Here is an 18,486-nt window from a genome sequence, read left to right on the forward strand (position 1 = left end):
GTGTTCCTCTCCCCTGGCACTCGGTTCCTGCAGCAGCAATGGAAGTACAGCCGAGAGAGGGGTTCCAGTCGAGTTCGTCTTGGGGTCGATTGGTCCCACCAACCCAAGGGCAGTAGTTGTCCTCTGAAGCGCTTCGCTAGTCGAGGTGAATTCGGAGCTTCAGCACTGCAGCAGGGCTTCACCGGGAAAACCAACAGTCTAGGAGTTGCAGCAAGCTTTTCTGCCAAGTTCTTCTTCAGACTCCTTCGTCCAGTGGTTGACTCTGCCTTCCTTGCAAAAGTCCTTGGCTTTTATGCAATTCACTCCCATTCATTCGCAGCCTAGCTGTCGCACAGCAGGGTGGCTGTCATCCAAGGACAGCCAGCCAGCCAATCACCTTTGGGAGCATTCCTGTAACCAAGTGTCAAGACTGTCTAATTTATCACAAGACTTCTCAGAATCAGAACCGTTTTGTTCATGCACCCATTCCCCCTCACCTGAATCTTCTGATGAGGACTTGTGTCTTCGCCTCTTTCTCCTTGTTGCCTTCTTTTTTGTGAAGAGGAATGGCCTTCCGCGGTTAGAAGCCACCCTGTCTCCCTGATAGAACAGGAAAGCAAAGGGCCCCTTCCCGAAGAGACCGAGAAGAGAGGAAAAAAGCAGAAGCTGAAAAAAACCTCTCTCGAATGTAGGGTCTTGATTGCAGAGTAGACTGATATGTTTAGGATATTTCTTCTCTGTGAAAGATAGTGAGCTAAAGACTCTGGGTAAGTCTCTCGCAACCAGGACTAATGTCTGGCAGAGGGACTCCCAGGACCCCCCTTGTTAATCTGCATATGCAAGTAACTTTGGGTCTCACCCTAAGTTACTAGGGGAATCCAGACGTGGACCCCTTGCTCACTATTCTTAGAGAGACACAGCTCCTCCCTACTGATGAGGTTCAACCAGACCGAAACACGTGTCTGGGGATGCTGTTGGTACTCTTGTTCAGAGGAGAATTGCCTAGCATTTCGGTGCTGGACTGCCCCAGGGCAGGACAAAGACTGATATGTTTAGGATATTTCTTCTCTGTGAAAGATAGTGAGCTAAAGACTCTGGGTAAGTCTCTCGCAACCAGGACTAATGTCTGGCAGAGGGACTCCCAGGACCCCCCTTGTTAATCTGCATATGCAAGTAACTTTGGGTCTCACCCTAAGTTACTAGGGGAATCCAGACGTGGACCCCTTGCTCACTATTCTTAGAGAGACACAGCTCCTCCCTACTGATGAGGTTCAACCAGACCGAAACACGTGTCTGGGGATGCTGTTGGTACTCTTGTTCAGAGGAGAATTGCCTAGCATTTCGGTGCTGGACTGCCCCAGGGCAGGACAAAGACTGATATGTTTAGGATATTTCTTCTCTGTGAAAGATAGTGAGCTAAAGACTCTGGGTAAGTCTCTCGCAACCAGGACTAATGTCTGGCAGAGGGACTCCCAGGACCCCCCTTGTTAATCTGCATATGCAAGTAACTTTGGGTCTCACCCTAAGTTACTAGGGGAATCCAGACGTGGACCCCTTGCTCACTATTCTTAGAGAGACACAGCTCCTCCCTACTGATGAGGTTCAACCAGACCGAAACACGTGTCTGGGGATGCTGTTGGTACTCTTGTTCAGAGGAGAATTGCCTAGCATTTCGGTGCTGGACTGCCCCAGGGCAGGACAAAGACTGATATGTTTAGGATATTTCTTCTCTGTGAAAGATAGTGAGCTAAAGACTCTGGGTAAGTCTCTCGCAACCAGGACTAATGTCTGGCAGAGGGACTCCCAGGACCCCCCTTGTTAATCTGCATATGCAAGTAACTTTGGGTCTCACCCTAAGTTACTAGGGGAATCCAGACGTGGACCCCTTGCTCACTATTCTTAGAGAGACACAGCTCCTCCCTACTGATGAGGTTCAACCAGACCGAAACACGTGTCTGGGGATGCTGTTGGTACTCTTGTTCAGAGGAGAATTGCCTAGCATTTCGGTGCTGGACTGCCCCAGGGCAGGACAAAGACTGATATGTTTAGGATATTTCTTCTCTGTGAAAGATAGTGAGCTAAAGACTCTGGGTAAGTCTCTCGCAACCAGGACTAATGTCTGGCAGAGGGACTCCCAGGACCCCCCTTGTTAATCTGCATATGCAAGTAACTTTGGGTCTCACCCTAAGTTACTAGGGGAATCCAGACGTGGACCCCTTGCTCACTATTCTTAGAGAGACACAGCTCCTCCCTACTGATGAGGTTCAACCAGACCGAAACACGTGTCTGGGGATGCTGTTGGTACTCTTGTTCAGAGGAGAATTGCCTAGCATTTCGGTGCTGGACTGCCCCAGGGCAGGACAAAGACTGATATGTTTAGGATATTTCTTCTCTGTGAAAGATAGTGAGCTAAAGACTCTGGGTAAGTCTCTCGCAACCAGGACTAATGTCTGGCAGAGGGACTCCCAGGACCCCCCTTGTTAATCTGCATATGCAAGTAACTTTGGGTCTCACCCTAAGTTACTAGGGGAATCCAGACGTGGACCCCTTGCTCACTATTCTTAGAGAGACACAGCTCCTCCCTACTGATGAGGTTCAACCAGACCGAAACACGTGTCTGGGGATGCTGTTGGTACTCTTGTTCAGAGGAGAATTGCCTAGCATTTCGGTGCTGGACTGCCCCAGGGCAGGACAAAGACTGATATGTTTAGGATATTTCTTCTCTGTGAAAGATAGTGAGCTAAAGACTCTGGGTAAGTCTCTCGCAACCAGGACTAATGTCTGGCAGAGGGACTCCCAGGACCCCCCTTGTTAATTTGCAGAGTAGATGTACAGTAACTCGAGGTAAGTTGAACTCCAGGTAGGTTTTAACTTCAGGAAGGTAATGGAACTTGTGACAGGACTTCTGGTCACGTGATGCGAGGAGCTGAAGGCAGTCTATGTAGTATTCCGGCAGGATGGAATCCGTGGACAAGGAAACCACGAACGTAAGGAGAGTGACTGGAGGCAGTCGGTGAACACGGACACAAAAAGAAAGAAAGGAAAACGGGTAAGAGACAGAAAAGCTGAGAATCGGCTGAAAGCGAGATGCATAAAGTAGAAGTGGGAGGGGCAGAGGAGCTGAAAGAAAGAGGGACGACTAAGTAGGATACGTAGGTAAAAGGAGAAAGATAGCGAGAAGGCTACAAAAAGCTAGAAAGGAGGAAGACACGAGCCAACTGCTATAATGGCAAAAAATGTAACGGAAAGGAAAGAGGCACCGGGCTGAGACCGGTTAACAACGAAACAAGGCAAAGCCAGTAAGTAACACAGAGCGGGTCACGGAGCGTTACGCAAGAAAGTTACAACGCGCCGATTGAAGAAAAGGGGCGTGGTTAAATACGGAAGCAAGGAACCAGGAGGATAAAAAGACTAGAACAAACCAGGAAATCACAAACAGAAGTGGAACATTCTAATGGTGGTGAAGTTGCCATCGGCTCCATAGACGCCAGGGAATCCTTTTTGCAAACGGCATGACACCAAGGGGATTAAGCACAGGGAGTTTCGGGAACCTCCCTTGCTTCCTGCCTGCAGCCAGAGGCGGGCTTCATCAGTGAATCCCGCTAAAGACCAGACAAACAAAGGGACCAAACCTGGTTTGGCGCGCAGAGTAAGTCTCAAGAAGGACCTTTCCAACAAGAAATGGTGAAAATTGACGACTCTGGCCATTTTGACAAAATGGGCACCCATGGGTGCTATACTGCAGCTGCGAACGCAGCACGCCGTAAAAACACTCAATGGTAGTAAAACGTAAACCACTGCCACCAGCCATTAATTGTAGAAAGGGTAACATAAAAAAGTTACATGAGAAAGTAGACAAAGGGGATACTAAGTAACCTCTCCAGCACTCTCCTATGTAAGATAGTGTGTGCTGGGTCTATAAAGTTACAAAAGATAAGTAAAATCAATTTCACTTCACTGCTCTTGGAAACAGGAGTTTAACCAAGAGAATGTATTTAAACCTTTGGGAAATCTAAAAGACTTCCCTGTGTCACTCACTGAAGGTGCTCTGTGTCACAATGTAAAAAGATGATGCCTATGGAGTTTGTCATACTCCAAAACCAAAAGAAACAGTGTTCAAATCAAAGAGAAATACATGAGAGAGTGGGGAAAAGGTCTTACTCTTTTCAGGATAAAAATGAAAAGTCCTAAAGTCCTGCAAAAGAGCTGGGGGTCTCTAAGGTAGAAGGGAATCGGCACATTTCTTAGAATTCTCCCTAACACTCTCCATGCTGACACCGTAGCCACTGGTGCGAAGAAGCCACCGGGCACAGGGATGGACATCAGCGACATGTTATGTTTGTTTGAAAAGATTGGGTGAGTGGTTACTGCTTGTTACAATCAAAACTAAATATACATAATTCGTAATAAGTTAAATTAAATTCGTGGTCCTGTCACCAACAAATCTCACTTGCACTTTGAGGTGTTGACATTCTAAATGGATAATGGGTCCAAGGTTGGATAACCTAGGAAGTTGGAAGGACCCCGTATGTATTAACGCATGTTACTAATATTCATATTCAATTAAAAATAACATTTGTTACAACAGCATGTGTTCTTTTCATATATAAACTTCCCCTGACTTCGGCATTAAGGTTAAAGGAAAGTGTGTGTTCCAAAGACACAGGGAGTGAATGCATTTCGGTCCGTAGACTGTCTTCAGGGACCCAAGTACGAACAATGTGTAGCTTAAGCTGATGTACGATATATATAATCTTGTTGTGTATCTTAAATCTCGCAAAAGTGAGTGCAGTTACAATTTTGGGATTTATGTTACAATTATGCAATTGAAGCTTCTGAGATTAATCCATTTTGAAATTAAAGAAATGATGTATTTATAAGTGTGCATGCTGCACTTTCCATGGTGCTGCAGAGCTATCATCTGTTTATGGAAGTAAAAGCCCCGTAGGTTTTGTCGTTTAATAGGCTGTGAGATGGGGATTCTGCAAAAAGCTCTGCATGACCAGGAAGTCCTCTGCTTCCTCAATTCTGGGTTCCTTTACTGGGTATATAGTACTGCATGGCCTGGAAATCCTCTGCCGCCTCAGTGCTGGATTCCTTTACTGGGTATATTGCATACTGCATGACTGGAAGTCTTCGGCCACCTCAGTGCTGGGTTCCTTTATTGGGTAGTGTATACTGCGTGACCTGGAAGTCATCAGCCACCTCAGTGCTGGGTTCCTTTACTGTATAGTGTATACTGAATGACTGGAAGTCTTCGGCCACCTCAGCGCTGGGTTCCTTTACTGGGTAGTGTATACTGCATGACCTGAAAGTCATTGGCTGCCTCGGTGCTGGGTTCCTTTACTGGGTAGTGTATACTGCATGACCTGGAAGTCATTGGCCACCTCGGTGCTGGGTTCCTTTACTGGGTAAATTGTACACTACATCACCTGGAAGTCACCGGCCGCCTCAGTGCTGGGTCCCTTTACTGGGTAGTGTATACTGGAAGTCCTCGGCCACCTCAGTTCTGGGTTCCTTTACTGGGTAGTGTATACTGCATGACCTGGAAGTCCTCTGCCGCCTCAATGCTGGATTCCTTTACTGGGTATATTGTATACTGCGTGACCTGGCAGTCACTGCCGCCTTGGTGCTGGGTTCCTTTACTGGGTAAAGTGTATACTGCATGACCTGGAAGTCATTGGCTGCCTCTGTGCTGGGTTCCTTTACTGGGTAAATTGTATACTGCATCACCTGGAAGTCACCGGCCGCCTCAGTGCTGGGTCCCTTTACTGGGTAGTGTATACTGGAAGTCCTCGGCCACCTCAGTTCTGGGTTCCTTTACTGGGTAGATTGTATACTGCATGACTGCAAGTCTTCGGCCACATTAGTGCTGGGTTCCTTTACTGTATAGTGTATACTGCATGACCTGGAAGTCATCGGCCGCCTCAGTGCTGGGTTCCTTTACTGGGTAGTGTATACTGCATGACCTGGAAGTCCTTTGCCGCCTCAATGCTGGATTCCTTTATTGGGTATATTGTATACTGGGTGACCTGGTAGTCCTCAGCCGCCTCAGTGCTGGGTTCCTTTACTGGGTAGATTGTATACTGCATGACCTGGAAGTCATATGCCACCTCAGTGCTGGGTTCCTTTACTGGGTAGTGTATACTGGATGACCTGGAAGTCATCGGCCACCTCAGTGCTGGGTTCCTTTACTGGGTAGATTGTATACTGCATGACCTGGAAGTCATTGGCCGCCTCAGTGCTGGGTTCCTTTACTGGGTAGTGTATACTGCATGACCTGAAAGTCATTGGCTGCCTCGGTGTTGGGTTCCTTTACTGGGTAGTGTATACTGCATGACCTGGAAGTCATTGGCTGCCTCAGTGCTCGGTTCCTTTAGTGGGTAGATTGTATACTGTATGACCTGGAACGCATCGGCCACCTCAGTGCTGGGTTCCTTTACTGGGTAGTGTATACTGCATGACCAGGAAGTCATATGCCGCCTCAGTGCTGGGTTCCTTTATTGGGTATATTGTACTGCATGACCTGGAAGTCCTCTGCTGCCTCAATGCTGGATTCCTTTACTGGGTATATTGTATACTGCATGACCTGGAAGTCATCTGCCGGCCCAGTGCTGGGTTCCTTTACTGGGTAGTGTATACTGAATGACCTGGAAGTCATAGGCCCCTCAATTCTGGGTTCCTTTACTGGGTAGTGTATACTGGATGACCTGGAAGTCATCTGTCGCCTCAGTGCTGGGTTCCTTTACTGGGTATATTGTATACTGCATGACCTGGAAGTCATTGCCGCCTCAGTGCTGGGCTCCTTTACTGGGTAGATTGTATACTGCATGACCAGGAAGTCCTCTGGTTCCTTTACTGGGTAGATTGTATATTGCATGACCTGGAAGTCATTGCCGCCTCAGTGCTGGGTTCCTTTACTGGGTAGATTGTATACTGCATGACCTGGAAGTCATATGCCACCTCAGTGCTGGGTTCCTTTACTGGGTAGTGTATACTGCATGACCTGGAATTCATCGGCCGCCTCAGTGCTGGGTTCCTTTATTGGGTATATTGTATACTGCATGACTGGAAGTCTTCGGCCACCTCAGTGCTGGGTTCCTTTACTGTATAGTGTATACTGCATGACCTGGAAGTCATCGGCCGCCTCAGTGCTGAATTCCTTTACTGGGTAGTGTATACTGCGTGACCTGGTAGTCATCAGCCGCCTCAGTGCTGGGTTCCTTTACTGGGTAGTGTATACTGCATGACCTGGAAGTCATTGCCGCCTCTGTGCTGGGTTCCTTTACTGGGTAGATTGTATACTGCATGACCTGGCAGCCACTGCCGCCTTGGTGCTGGGTTCCTTTACTGGGTAGATTGTATACTGCGTGACCTGGAAGTGATCGGCCGCCTCAGTGCTGGGGTACCTTTACTGGGTAGTGTATACTGCATGACCTGGAAGTCATCGGCCGCCCCAGTGCTGGGTTCCTTTACTGGGTAGATTGTATACTGCATGACTGCAAGTCATTGGCCGCCTCAGTGCTGGGTTCCTTTACTGGGTAGATTGTATACTGCATGACCTGGCAGTCACTGCCGCCTTGGTGCTGGGTTCCTTTATTGGGTAGATTGTATACTGCATGACCTAGAAGTCCTCTGCCGCCTCGGTGCTGGGTTCCTTTACTGGGTAGATTGTATACTGCATGACCTGGAAGTCCTCTGCCGCCTCGGTGCTGGGTTCCTTTACTGGGTAGATTGTATACTGCATGACCTGGAAGTCATCGGCCGCCTCAGTGCTGGGTTCCTTTACTGGGTATATTGTATACTGCATGACCTGGAAGTCATCGGCCGCCTCAGTGCTGGGTTCCTTTATTGGGTATGATATGATATGGCATTTGTAACGCGCCTATACACAAGTGTTTCAAGGCGCGACGAGGCAGGGAGGGGGGGAACAGGGGGAGGACAGACAACGATCCCACTAGGCCAGGTGTCATTCAGACCGCGCAAGTGCAGGGGTAGGGGGGAAGGGAAAACTGCAGTACAAGGTAAGTAGAATAGAAATAAATAGATAAATAAATAAATAGGGCCAGCTGGTGGCAAGTGCAAGGTAAGTGCAGACAAGTGCTGGGAAGGGGGGGCTGTAGGGATACAGAGACAGTCCCGCAGTGCAGGGGTTGCCAGGGAGGCAGTGCAAGTGGAGAGTGGCTGGGCCCAGGACCGAGGTCGGTGAGAGTGGCCAAGTTTCAGATTCAGTGCAGAATTTAGTGAAGAATTTAGCAGGGGAGAGGGAGAGAGAAAGCAGAAGCAAAGAGGAAGGTTTTGAGGTGCTTCCGGAACCGGAGATGGTTCTCCTTAAGTTTCAGGGAGGCAGGAAGGCTGTTCCAGAGGGAGGCTCCTGCCGCGGAGAGAGATCTACCCCCAGCTCGTTGCTTCGAGAAGCGGCTGACCCTGAGGGAGTTGGAGACGGATGAGCGAAGGGCTCGGGAAGGAAGATATTTAGGAAGAGAGAGTTGCAGGTATTTAGGCCCCAGGCCCCAGAAGGCCTTGTGGACAATGCAGAGGGTTTTGAACTTAATCCTCGCAGCCACTGGGAGCCAGTGTAGAGATTTCAATCCTGGAGAGATACGGTCCCTGGGCTTGAGGCCAAGGACAAGTCTCGCAGTTCTGTTCTGGATGAGTTGCAGAGGGCGGAGAGTGGAGGCAGGCAGATTAAGATAGAGACTGTTACAGTAGTCCAGCTTCGAGAGAACCAGGGCTCGGGAGACAGTGAGCTTCTGGGGGAAGGAGAGGAAGGGAAGAATACCTCTAAGGAGGTGCAGCTGGTAGTGTGACTTCTTAGAGACGTCAGATATATGAGGAGAGAAGGAGAGTGTGGAGTCAAAGATGACCCCGAGGTTTTTTGCCTTGCAGGTAGGAGCAGGAAGAGGCCCAAGAGAGGTTGGCCAGAGAGCTGCAGGGAAGGAGGGAGTGGGTGTGCCGATGAGTAGAATCTCAGTCTTACTAGCATTAAGGCGGAGGTCGTTGGCAGCACACCATTCCTGGATAGCAGACAGACAGTCAGAGATGAGGGCAGCCTGAAAATGAGCTGGGTATCGTCCGCATAGCACTGAAAGTTGGGGCAGAGGGTGGCGATGCGGTGGGCAAGAAGTGCCAGATACTGGTTGAAAAGCCAGGGAGAGAGATTAGATCCCTGGGGAACACCACAGGTGGAGAAAAAGATGTCAGAGAGGAAGGACCCAAGTTGGACCTGGGAGGGTCGATTGGAAAGGAAAGAGGTCAACCACGCCAGAGCCTGACCAGTGATACCCAGGTTATCGCGGAGACGGTTGAGCAGGATGGCATGGTTTACAGTGTCAAAGGCAGAAGAGAGATCGAGCAGAATGAGAACACACGGAGTGTTGGAGTCGAGGTTCAAGAGCAGGTCATCACGGATGTTCAGGAGAGCAGTTTCCGTGCTTCTGGCCGCTCTGAAGCCGGATTGGTGGTCATAAAGACTACCAACAGCTTCAGCATGGAGGTTAAGCTGGGAGATGGCCAGTTTCTCCAGGAGCTTGCCCAGGAAGGGAGTGATGGAGATTGGGCGATAGTTAGCCGGGCAGGAGGGGTCGGCAGAGGGTTTCTTAAGAAGAGGGTGCACAAGGGAGTGCTTGAGGGGGGATGGGAAGACTCCAGAGGCGAAGGAGAGGTTGCAAAAGTCAGCCAGGGCAGGAGCCAGGGAGTCGATGTGGTCCTTGATAGTTTTGGAGGAACAGGGGTGAACCCGTTTAGACGAGACTTTCATAGATCGGACTTGTCTGGAAACTTTGTCAGCAGAGAAAAGGGGAAAGGCAGAGAAGGAGGGAGGAGGGGTGGCTGCAGAAGGGCCGGGGGAAGAGCAGGGAAGCGAGGGAGGGAGGTGATAGGAGGACAGGATGTCCTGAGTTTTAGAGATGAAGTGAGAGGCCAGTGCAGTACAGAGGGCCTGGGAGGGGACAGGAGAGGTAGAGACTGCAGCAGGGGTGGCCAGCTCCTTGCAGATTTTAAAGAGTTCGGCCGAATTGTTAGATGCCGCAGAGATGCGGGCTTGGATAAGGGCTCTCTTCTTGGTGAGAACGGAGAGACTGTATTGCCTTTGCAGCAGGCGACAGGCCAGTTTGTCAGAGGATGAACAAGAAGCACGCCATTTCCTCTCTGCCACCCTGCACTTGCATTTTAGGGTGACGAGATCCGAATCATACCAGGAGTTACATTTGGCTTTGGGCTTCAGGCAGATTCTCATGACGGGGGCAAGGATATCAAGAGTATCAGAAATAGCAGAGTGGAGCAAGGAGAGGGCTGTGTCAGGGTGAGAGTCAGCCGAAGGGGGGGGGGGGGGGAGAAGGTGGCAGCGAAAGCCTCAACTGACACTCGCTTCATGGGTCGGATGACCGAGAAGGTGGGTGGCAATGATGAGGGTGGCTTGGCCTGTGGGGTAGGGAGGGTGAGGTGGGAGGATAGGAGAAAGTGATCACTCCAGGAGAAAGGAGTGAAGAGAGGGACTGAGAGGGGAAGGTCAGAAGAGATCAGAGCATCAAGAGTGTGCCCTGCAGAATGAGTAGGCCCAGATGGGAGAATAGAGAGTGAGAGAGAATCGTAGAGGTCACGAAAGAGTCCAGTGGGGGGACAGGAGGCATCTAGGTGGATGTTGAAGTCACCAAGAAGGAGGAGTTGAGTGGTAGTGGACAGGAGTGAGGAGGAGAGGTCAGCCCACTCGGAGAGGAAGAAGGAAATTTGACCAGGTGGCCGATAGATAGTAGCCACGGTAAGGGAATGGCTAGGAGAGAGAGAGAGAGTCGGCAGACAAGACATTCAAAAGAGGAGTAGGTCTGCGTAGGAGTGACAGTGGCAGGAATCCACTCAGGGAAGATAAGGGCAACACCCCCCCCTGCACGGTTGGGCCTGGGCACGGAGAGGATCTTGTAACCGTCAGGTAGGAGTGTGTCAAAGCTGGTGACAGAGCTGGCTGTGAACCATGTCTCAGTGAGACCGAGGACGTCAAGGTCCAGTTCCTCAAGAAGGTGACAGATATCAGAGGAATGCTTGATGGCAGAGCGAGAGTTAAGAGTGGCAATGTGGAGAAGGTTGCCATCCTTGAAGGACTTCCGGAGAGGGGTACAGATCAGAGGTAAGCCCTGCGTAAGTGTAGAAGGAGGTGAAGAAGGAGCAAGAGAGGGGGCAGGGAGGGAGGGTAGAGGCAAGGTAGCCGAGGACAGAGGAGGGGGGACAGCAGGAGAGGAGAGGAAGTTGATGAGGCGAGGGAAGCGTCTATCAAAGAGGTGAAGGTTGGCCTGAGGGCCTTGGACCAAGACGGTCCCATTAGCGTAGACATTAATGGTGGCCTTAGAAGAGTGGAAGGGGGCCAAGAGGACATCCCAGCGGGTGCACCATTAATGGGAGAAGAGGAAAAAGGAGAGAGCACAGAGACCATATGAAGGGTCCATAGGTCAGGCGAAGGCACAAAAAAAGAGGATGTCAGTGAGAGTTTCCTTAGAGCAGGCACTAGTGTAGGTGTCAGCGATAGGGAGGCCTGGTTTGGAGACCAGGATGTCCTTTTTAAACTTTTTCCTACCAGATTTAGTGAGGAGAGCAGGATAGTCAATAGAGAAGCAGTTAGAGAAGATAGGGGAGATAGAGAGCACCATAGAGTAGGAGGGAGTGGGGGGGAAGACAGACGATGTGAGAGCCTGCAGACAGGAAGAGAGCGGCAAGCACAAGTTTACAAATTGGCCCCTCCAAGCCGGATGGCGCAGCAGCCGTCCTCAAAGGCCGTACAACAAGGCCTCAAGTACTCAGCACTTCTGCTGAGATTCCAGTTGCCCCCCCACTTCCCCCCCAGGCTACAGGAACACACCCAGAAGAGCAAGATGCCCTGCACATAATAGATTCAGCAACCCCGGATAAGGTGGCCGCTGCCGGCATACAGATTTCTGCATCGGCCGCATTGGAACCAGATGAGCCTGCTGATTGGCTACTAAAGGATGCAAAAGGATTGGCCCCTCTGAGCCGGATGGCAGGGCAGACCGTACTAGAAGGCCTCAAGTACTCGCAGTAGCTCTCTGCTGCTTGCGCAATTGCCAGAACCTGACGTATGATATTGTATACTGCATGACTGGAAGTCTTCGGCCACCTTAGTGCTGGGTTCCTTTACTGTATAGTGCATACTGCATGACCTGGAAGTCATCGGCCGCCTCAGTGCTGGGTTCCTTTACTGGGTAGTGTATACTGCATGACCTGGAAGTCCTCTGCCACCTCAGTGCTGGGTTCCTTTACTGGGTAGTGTATACTGCATGACCTGGAAGTCCTCTGCCACCTCAGTGCTGGGTTCCTTTACTGGGTAGTGTATACTGCATGACCTGGAAGTCATCGGCCGCCTCAGTGCTGGGTTCCTTTACTGTATAGTGCATACTGCATGACCTGGAAGTCATCGGCCGCCTCAGTGCTGGGTTCCTTTACTGGGTAGTGTATACTGCATGACCTGGAAGTCCTCTGCCACCTCAGTGCTGGGTTCCTTTACTGGGTAGTGTATACTGCATGACCTGGAAGTCCTCTGCCACCTCAGTGCTGGGTTCCTTTACTGGGTAGTGTATACTGCATGACCTGGAAGTCATCGGCCGCCTCAGTGCTGGGTTCCTTTACTGGGTAGTGTATACTGCATGACCTGGCAGTCATCTGCTGCCTCAGTGCTGGGTTCCTTTACTGGGTAGATTGTATACTGCATGACCTGGAAGTCCTCTGCCGCCTCAGTGCTGGGTTCCTTTACTGGGTAGATTGTATACTGCATGACCTGGAAGTCATCGGCCGCCTCAGTGCTGGGTTCCTTTATTGGGTATATTGTATACTGCATGACTGGAAGTCTTCGGCCACCTCGGTGCTGGGTTCCTTTACTGGGTAGTGAATACTGCATGACCAGGAAGTCATATGCCGCCTCAGTGCTGGGTTCCTTTACTGGGTATATTGTATACTGCATGACCTGGAAGTCATCTGCCGCCTCAGTGCTGGGTTCCTTTATTGGGTATATTGTATAATGCATGACTGGAAGTCTTCGGCCACATCAGTGCTGGGTTCCTTTATTGGATATATTGTATACTGCATGACTGGAAGTCTTCGGCCACCTCAGTGCTGGGTTCCTTCACTGGGTAGTTTATACTGCATGACCTGGAAGTCATATGCCGCCTCAGTGCTGGGTTCCTTTAGTGGGTATATTGTATACTGCATGACCTGGAAGTCTTCGGCCACCTCAGTGCTGGGTTCCTTTACTGGGTAGTGTATACTGCATGACCAGGAAGTCCTCTGGTTCCTTTACTGGGTAGATTGTATACTGCATGACCTGGAAGTCATTGCCGCCTCAGTGCTGGGTTCCTTTACTGGGTAGATTGTATACTGCATGACCTGGAAGTCATATGCCACCTCAGTGCTGGGTTCCTTTACTGGGTAGTGTATACTGCATGGCCTGGAAGTCATCTGCCGCCTCAGTGCTGGGTTCCTTTATTGGGTATATTGTATACTGCATGACTGGAAGTCTTCGGCCACCTCAGTGTTGGGTTCCTTTATTGGGTATATTGTATACTGCATGACTGGAAGTCTTCGGCCACCTCAGTGTTGGGTTCCTTTACTGTATAGTGTATACCGCATGCCCTGGAAGTCATCTGCCGCCTCAGTGCTGGGTTCCTTTAGTGGGTATATTGTATACTGCATGACTGGAAGTCATCTGCCGCCTCAGTGCTGGGTTCCTTTAGTGGGTATATTGTATACTGCATGACCTGGAAGTCCTCTGCTGCCTCAATGCTGGATTCCTTTACTGGGTATATTGTATACTGCGTGACCTGGTAGTCATCAGCCGCCACAGTGCTGGGTTCCTTTACTGGGTAGTGTGTACTGCATGACCTGGAAGTCATTGCCACCTTAGTGCTGGGTTCCTTTACTGGGTAGATTGTATACTGCATAACCTGGAAGTCATCGGCCGCCTCCATGCTGGGTTCCTTTACTGGGTAGATTGTATACTGCATGACCTGGCAGTCACTGCCGCCTTGGTGCTGGGTTCCTTTACTGGGTAGATTGTATACTGCGTGACCTGGAAGTGATCGCCGCCTCAGTGCTGGGGTACCTTTACTGGGTAGTGTATACTGCATGACCTGGAAGTCATTGCCGCCTCAGTGCTAGGTGCTTTTACTGGGTAGATTGTATAATACATGTCCTGGAAGTCATCGGCCGCCTCAGTGCTGGGTTCCTTTACTGGGTAGATTCTATACTGCATGACCAGGAAGTCATTGCCGCCTCAGTGCTGGGCTCCTTTACTGGGTAGATTGTATACTGCATGACCTGGAAGTCATTGCCGCCTCAGTGCTGGGCTCCTTTACTGGGTAGATTGTATACTGCATGACCTGGAAGTCATTGCCGCCTCAGTGCTGGGTTCCTTTACTGGGTAGATTGTGTACTGTAAAGCGGCGTTGCTTGAAGCTGAGCTGTTGTCTGGCACTGGTTTTGATGGCCGCTCCTCACAAGGGAAGGCCTTGTTCATGAGCGCATTGCATAGTGTTGGCTCCCTGCTAAGAAAAGCAGTGTGAAAAGTTACACTAACTGTTTTTGTTCCAGTGAGTTTGTACAACTGCTTCTACGGCCGAAGAGACTGCAGCTTGTGCTTCGCAGCCGACCCCAAGTACCACTGCGTCTGGTGTGAAAACTCCGTGGGCAAGTGTGTCTACCAGGACATGTGCCCGACCCCTGCCACCGAGTGCCCTTCGCCGGAAATCATGGACGTAAGTTGCCCAACTTCAGTCTTTACAAAAAGATTGTTTTTCTGCGAGATGTCGGTGCGTTTGCATTGGGCCCATCGCAGTTTAACAAATTGCGTTGTTTTGGAACACGGGTCTATGAAAAAACAATTCACTAACAAGAAATGTAGGGCAAAAAAGGGGAGATTTCTGAAGGTGACTGTACAACCCAACTTCATGAATCTATCCTAGAGCTGTGCGTCAAGCACCACGTCCCTTTACGTGCACGTAGCAGCACAAGTGAAAGTGGTGTGCCTTTTCACAAACGCTCATTTGGTGACACTTCTCTGTAACACATCAGTAATGTCCCGAGAGGGTCCGCCCTCATTTGGGTCCAAGGTGGTCTTCTGTAGCAGGATAATGGGCCAGTAGCTTTTTGCTGCAAGCTCCGGATATCGGGTGGGTGCTCGTCGTGATGGTGAACCTGTGTCTTCCTAACCCACTGGGTCCTTAAGCTGGCGTCCCCATCTCCCCAAGCACGGTCTCCTCCCTTACTGGGGCATGATCTCCTTCCTGCGGCTTCCCTCTCCAGCAAAATGAGTGAGTTCCCCCAGTGCAGGCCGCTGGGAGGGTTAGAGCAGCGTGAGCTCAATGCGTCATGCGTGACATGCTTCCGTGGGCTGTTCCTGTGCCTCCCAGCGACGGGCTGTCTTCTGTAGACCTAGGATTTATGGCTCCTCCCTTACTGGGGCATGATCTCTTTCCTGCGGCTTCCCTCTCCAGCAAAATGAGTGAGTTCCCCCAGTGCAGGCCGCTGGGAGGGTTAGAGCAGCGTGAGCTCAATGTGTCATGCGTGACATGCTTCCGTGGGCTGTTCCTGTGCCTCCCAGCGACGGGCTGTCTTCTGTAGACCTAGGATTTATGTCTCCTCCCTTACTGGGGCATGATCTCCTTCCTGCGGCTTCCCTCTCCAGCAAAATGAGTGAGTTCCCCCAGTGCAGGCCGCTGGGAGGGTTAGAGCAGCGTGAGCTCAATGTGTCATGCGTGACATGCTTCCGTGGGCTGTTCCTGTGCCTCCCAGCGACGGGCTGTCTTCTGTAGACCTAGGATTTATGTCTCCTCCCTTACTGGGGCATGATCTCCTTCCTGCGGCTTCCCTCTCCAGCAAAATGAGTGAGTTCCCCCAGTGCAGGCCGCTGGGAGGGTTAGAGCAGCGTGAGCTCAATGCGTCATGCGTGACATGCTTCCGTGGGCTGTTCCTGTGCCTCCCAGCGACGGGCTGTCTTCTGTAGACCTAGGATTTATGTCTCCTCCCTTACTGGGGCATGATCTCCTTCCTGCGGCTTCCCTCTCCAGCAAAATGAGTGAGTTCCCCCAGTGCAGGCCGCTGGGAGGGTTAGAGCAGCGTGAGCTCAATGTGTCATGCGTGACATGCTTCCGTGGGCTGTTCCTGTGCCTCCCAGCGACGGGCTGTCTTCTGTAGACCTAGGATTTATGGCTCCTCCCTTACTGGGGCATGATCTCCTTCCTGCGGCTTCCCTCTCCAGCAAAATGAGTGAGTTCCCCCAGTGCAGGCCGCTGGGAGGGTTAGAGCAGCGTGAGCTCAATGTGTCATGCGTGACATGCTTCCGTGGGCTGTTCCTGTGCCTCCCAGCGACGGGCTGTCTTCTGTAGACCTAGGATTTATGTCTCCTCCCTTACTGGGGCATGATCTCCTTCCTGCGGCTTCCCTCTCCAGCAAAATGAGTGAGTTCCCCCAGTGCAGGCCGCTGGGAGGGTTAGAGCAGCGTGAGCTCAATGCGTCATGCGTGACATGCTTCCGTGGGCTGTTCCTGTGCCTCCCAGCGACGGGCTGTCTTCTGTAGACCTAGGATTTATGTCTCCTCCCTTACTGGGGCATGATCTCCTTCCTGCGGCTTCCCTCTCCAGCAAAATGAGTGAGTTCCCCCAGTGCAGGCCGCTGGGAGGGTTAGAGCAGCGTGAGCTCAATGTGTCATGCGTGACATGCTTCCGTGGGCTGTTCCTGTGCCTCCCAGCGACGGGCTGTCTTCTGTAGACCTAGGATTTATGGCTCCTCCCTTACTGGGGCATGATCTCCTTCCTGCGGCTTCCCTCTCCAGCAAAATGAGTGAGTTCCCCCAGTGCAGGCCGCTGGGAGGGTTAGAGCAGCGTGAGCTCAATGTGTCATGCGTGACATGCTTCCGTGGGCTGTTCCTGTGCCTCCCAGCGACGGGCTGTCTTCTGTAGACCTAGGATTTATGGCTCCTCCCTTACTGGGGCATGATCTCCTTCCTGCGGCTTCCCTCTCCAGCAAAATGAGTGAGTTCCCCCAGTGCAGGCCGCTGGGAGGGTTAGAGCAGCGTGAGCTCAATGTGTCATGCGTGACATGCTTCCGTGGGCTGTTCCTGTGCCTCCCAGCGACGGGCTGTCTTCTGTAGACCTAGGATTTATGGCTCCTCCCTTACTGGGGCATGATCTCCTTCCTGCGGCTTCCCTCTCCAGCAAAATGAGTGAGTTCCCCCAGTGCAGGCCGCTGGGAGGGTTAGAGCAGCGTGAGCTCAATGTGTCATGCGTGACATGCTTCCGTGGGCTGTTCCTGTGCCTCCCAGCGACGGGCTGTCTTCTGTAGACCTAGGATTTATGGCTCCTCCCTTACTGGGGCATGATCTCCTTCCTGCGGCTTCCCTCTCCAGCAAAATGAGTGAGTTCCCCCAGTGCAGGCCGCTGGGAGGGTTAGAGCAGCGTGAGCTCAATGTGTCATGCGTGACATGCTTCCGTGGGCTGTTCCTGTGCCTCCCAGCGACGGGCTGTCTTCTGTAGACCTAGGATTTATGGCTCCTCCCTTACTGGGGCATGATCTCCTTCCTGCGGCTTCCCTCTCCAGCAAAATGAGTGAGTTCCCCCAGTGCAGGCCGCTGGGAGGGTTAGAGCAGCGTGAGCTCAATGTGTCATGCGTGACATGCTTCCGTGGGCTGTTCCTGTGCCTCCCAGCGACGGGCTGTCTTCTGTAGACCTAGGATTTATGGCTCCTCCCTTACTGGGGCATGATCTCCTTCCTGCGGCTTCCCTCTCCAGCAAAATGAGTGAGTTCCCCCAGTGCAGGCCGCTGGGAGGGTTAGAGCAGCGTGAGCTCAATGTGTCATGCGTGACATGCTTCCGTGGGCTGTTCCTGTGCCTCCCAGCGACGGGCTGTCTTCTGTAGACCTAGGATTTATGGCTCCTCCCTTACTGGGGCATGATCTCCTTCCTGCGGCTTCCCTCTCCAGCAAAATGAGTGAGTTCCCCCAGTGCAGGCCGCTGGGAGGGTTAGAGCAGCGTGAGCTCAATGCGTCATGCGTGACATGCTTCCGTGGGCTGTTCCTGTGCCTCCCAGCGACGGGCTGTCTTCTGTAGACCTAGGATTTATGGCTCCTCCCTTACTGGGGCATGATCTCCTTCCTGCGGCTTCCCTCTCCAGCAAAATGAGTGAGTTCCCCCAGTGCAGGCCGCTGGGAGGGTTAGAGCAGCGTGAGCTCAATGTGTCATGCGTGACATGCTTCCGTGGGCTGTTCCTGTGCCCCCCAGCGACGGGCTGTCTTCTGTAGACCTAGGATTTATGGCTCCTCCCTTACTGGGGCATGATCTCCTTCCTGCGGCTTCCCTCTCCAGCAAAATGAGTGAGTTCCCCCAGTGCAGGCCGCTGGGAGGGTTAGAGCAGCGTGAGCTCAATGTGTCATGCGTGACATGCTTCCGTGGGCTGTTCCTGTGCCTCCCAGCGACGGGCTGTCTTCTGTAGACCTAGGATTTATGGCTCCTCCCT

General features: G+C 51.6%; 1 protein-coding gene across 3 annotated transcripts in view; it reads left to right on the forward strand.

Moving 5' to 3' along the window:
- The window catches only part of PLXNB2 (plexin B2), a 775,326-nt gene that overhangs the window by 517,331 nt on the left and 239,509 nt on the right, over positions 1-18,486 (forward strand). For all 3 annotated transcript variants that reach the window (XM_069627846.1, XM_069627845.1, XM_069627847.1), the window contains one exon: positions 14,569-14,732. In XM_069627846.1, coding sequence (XP_069483947.1) covers positions 14,569-14,732 — 164 coding nt within the window. The remainder of the gene's footprint in view (positions 1-14,568; positions 14,733-18,486) is intronic.

This window comes from Ambystoma mexicanum, chromosome 12 (genome assembly GCF_040938575.1).
Source record: "Ambystoma mexicanum isolate Mex_15411 chromosome 12, UKY_AmexF1_1, whole genome shotgun sequence".
Taxonomy (NCBI): domain Eukaryota; kingdom Metazoa; phylum Chordata; class Amphibia; order Caudata; family Ambystomatidae; genus Ambystoma; species Ambystoma mexicanum.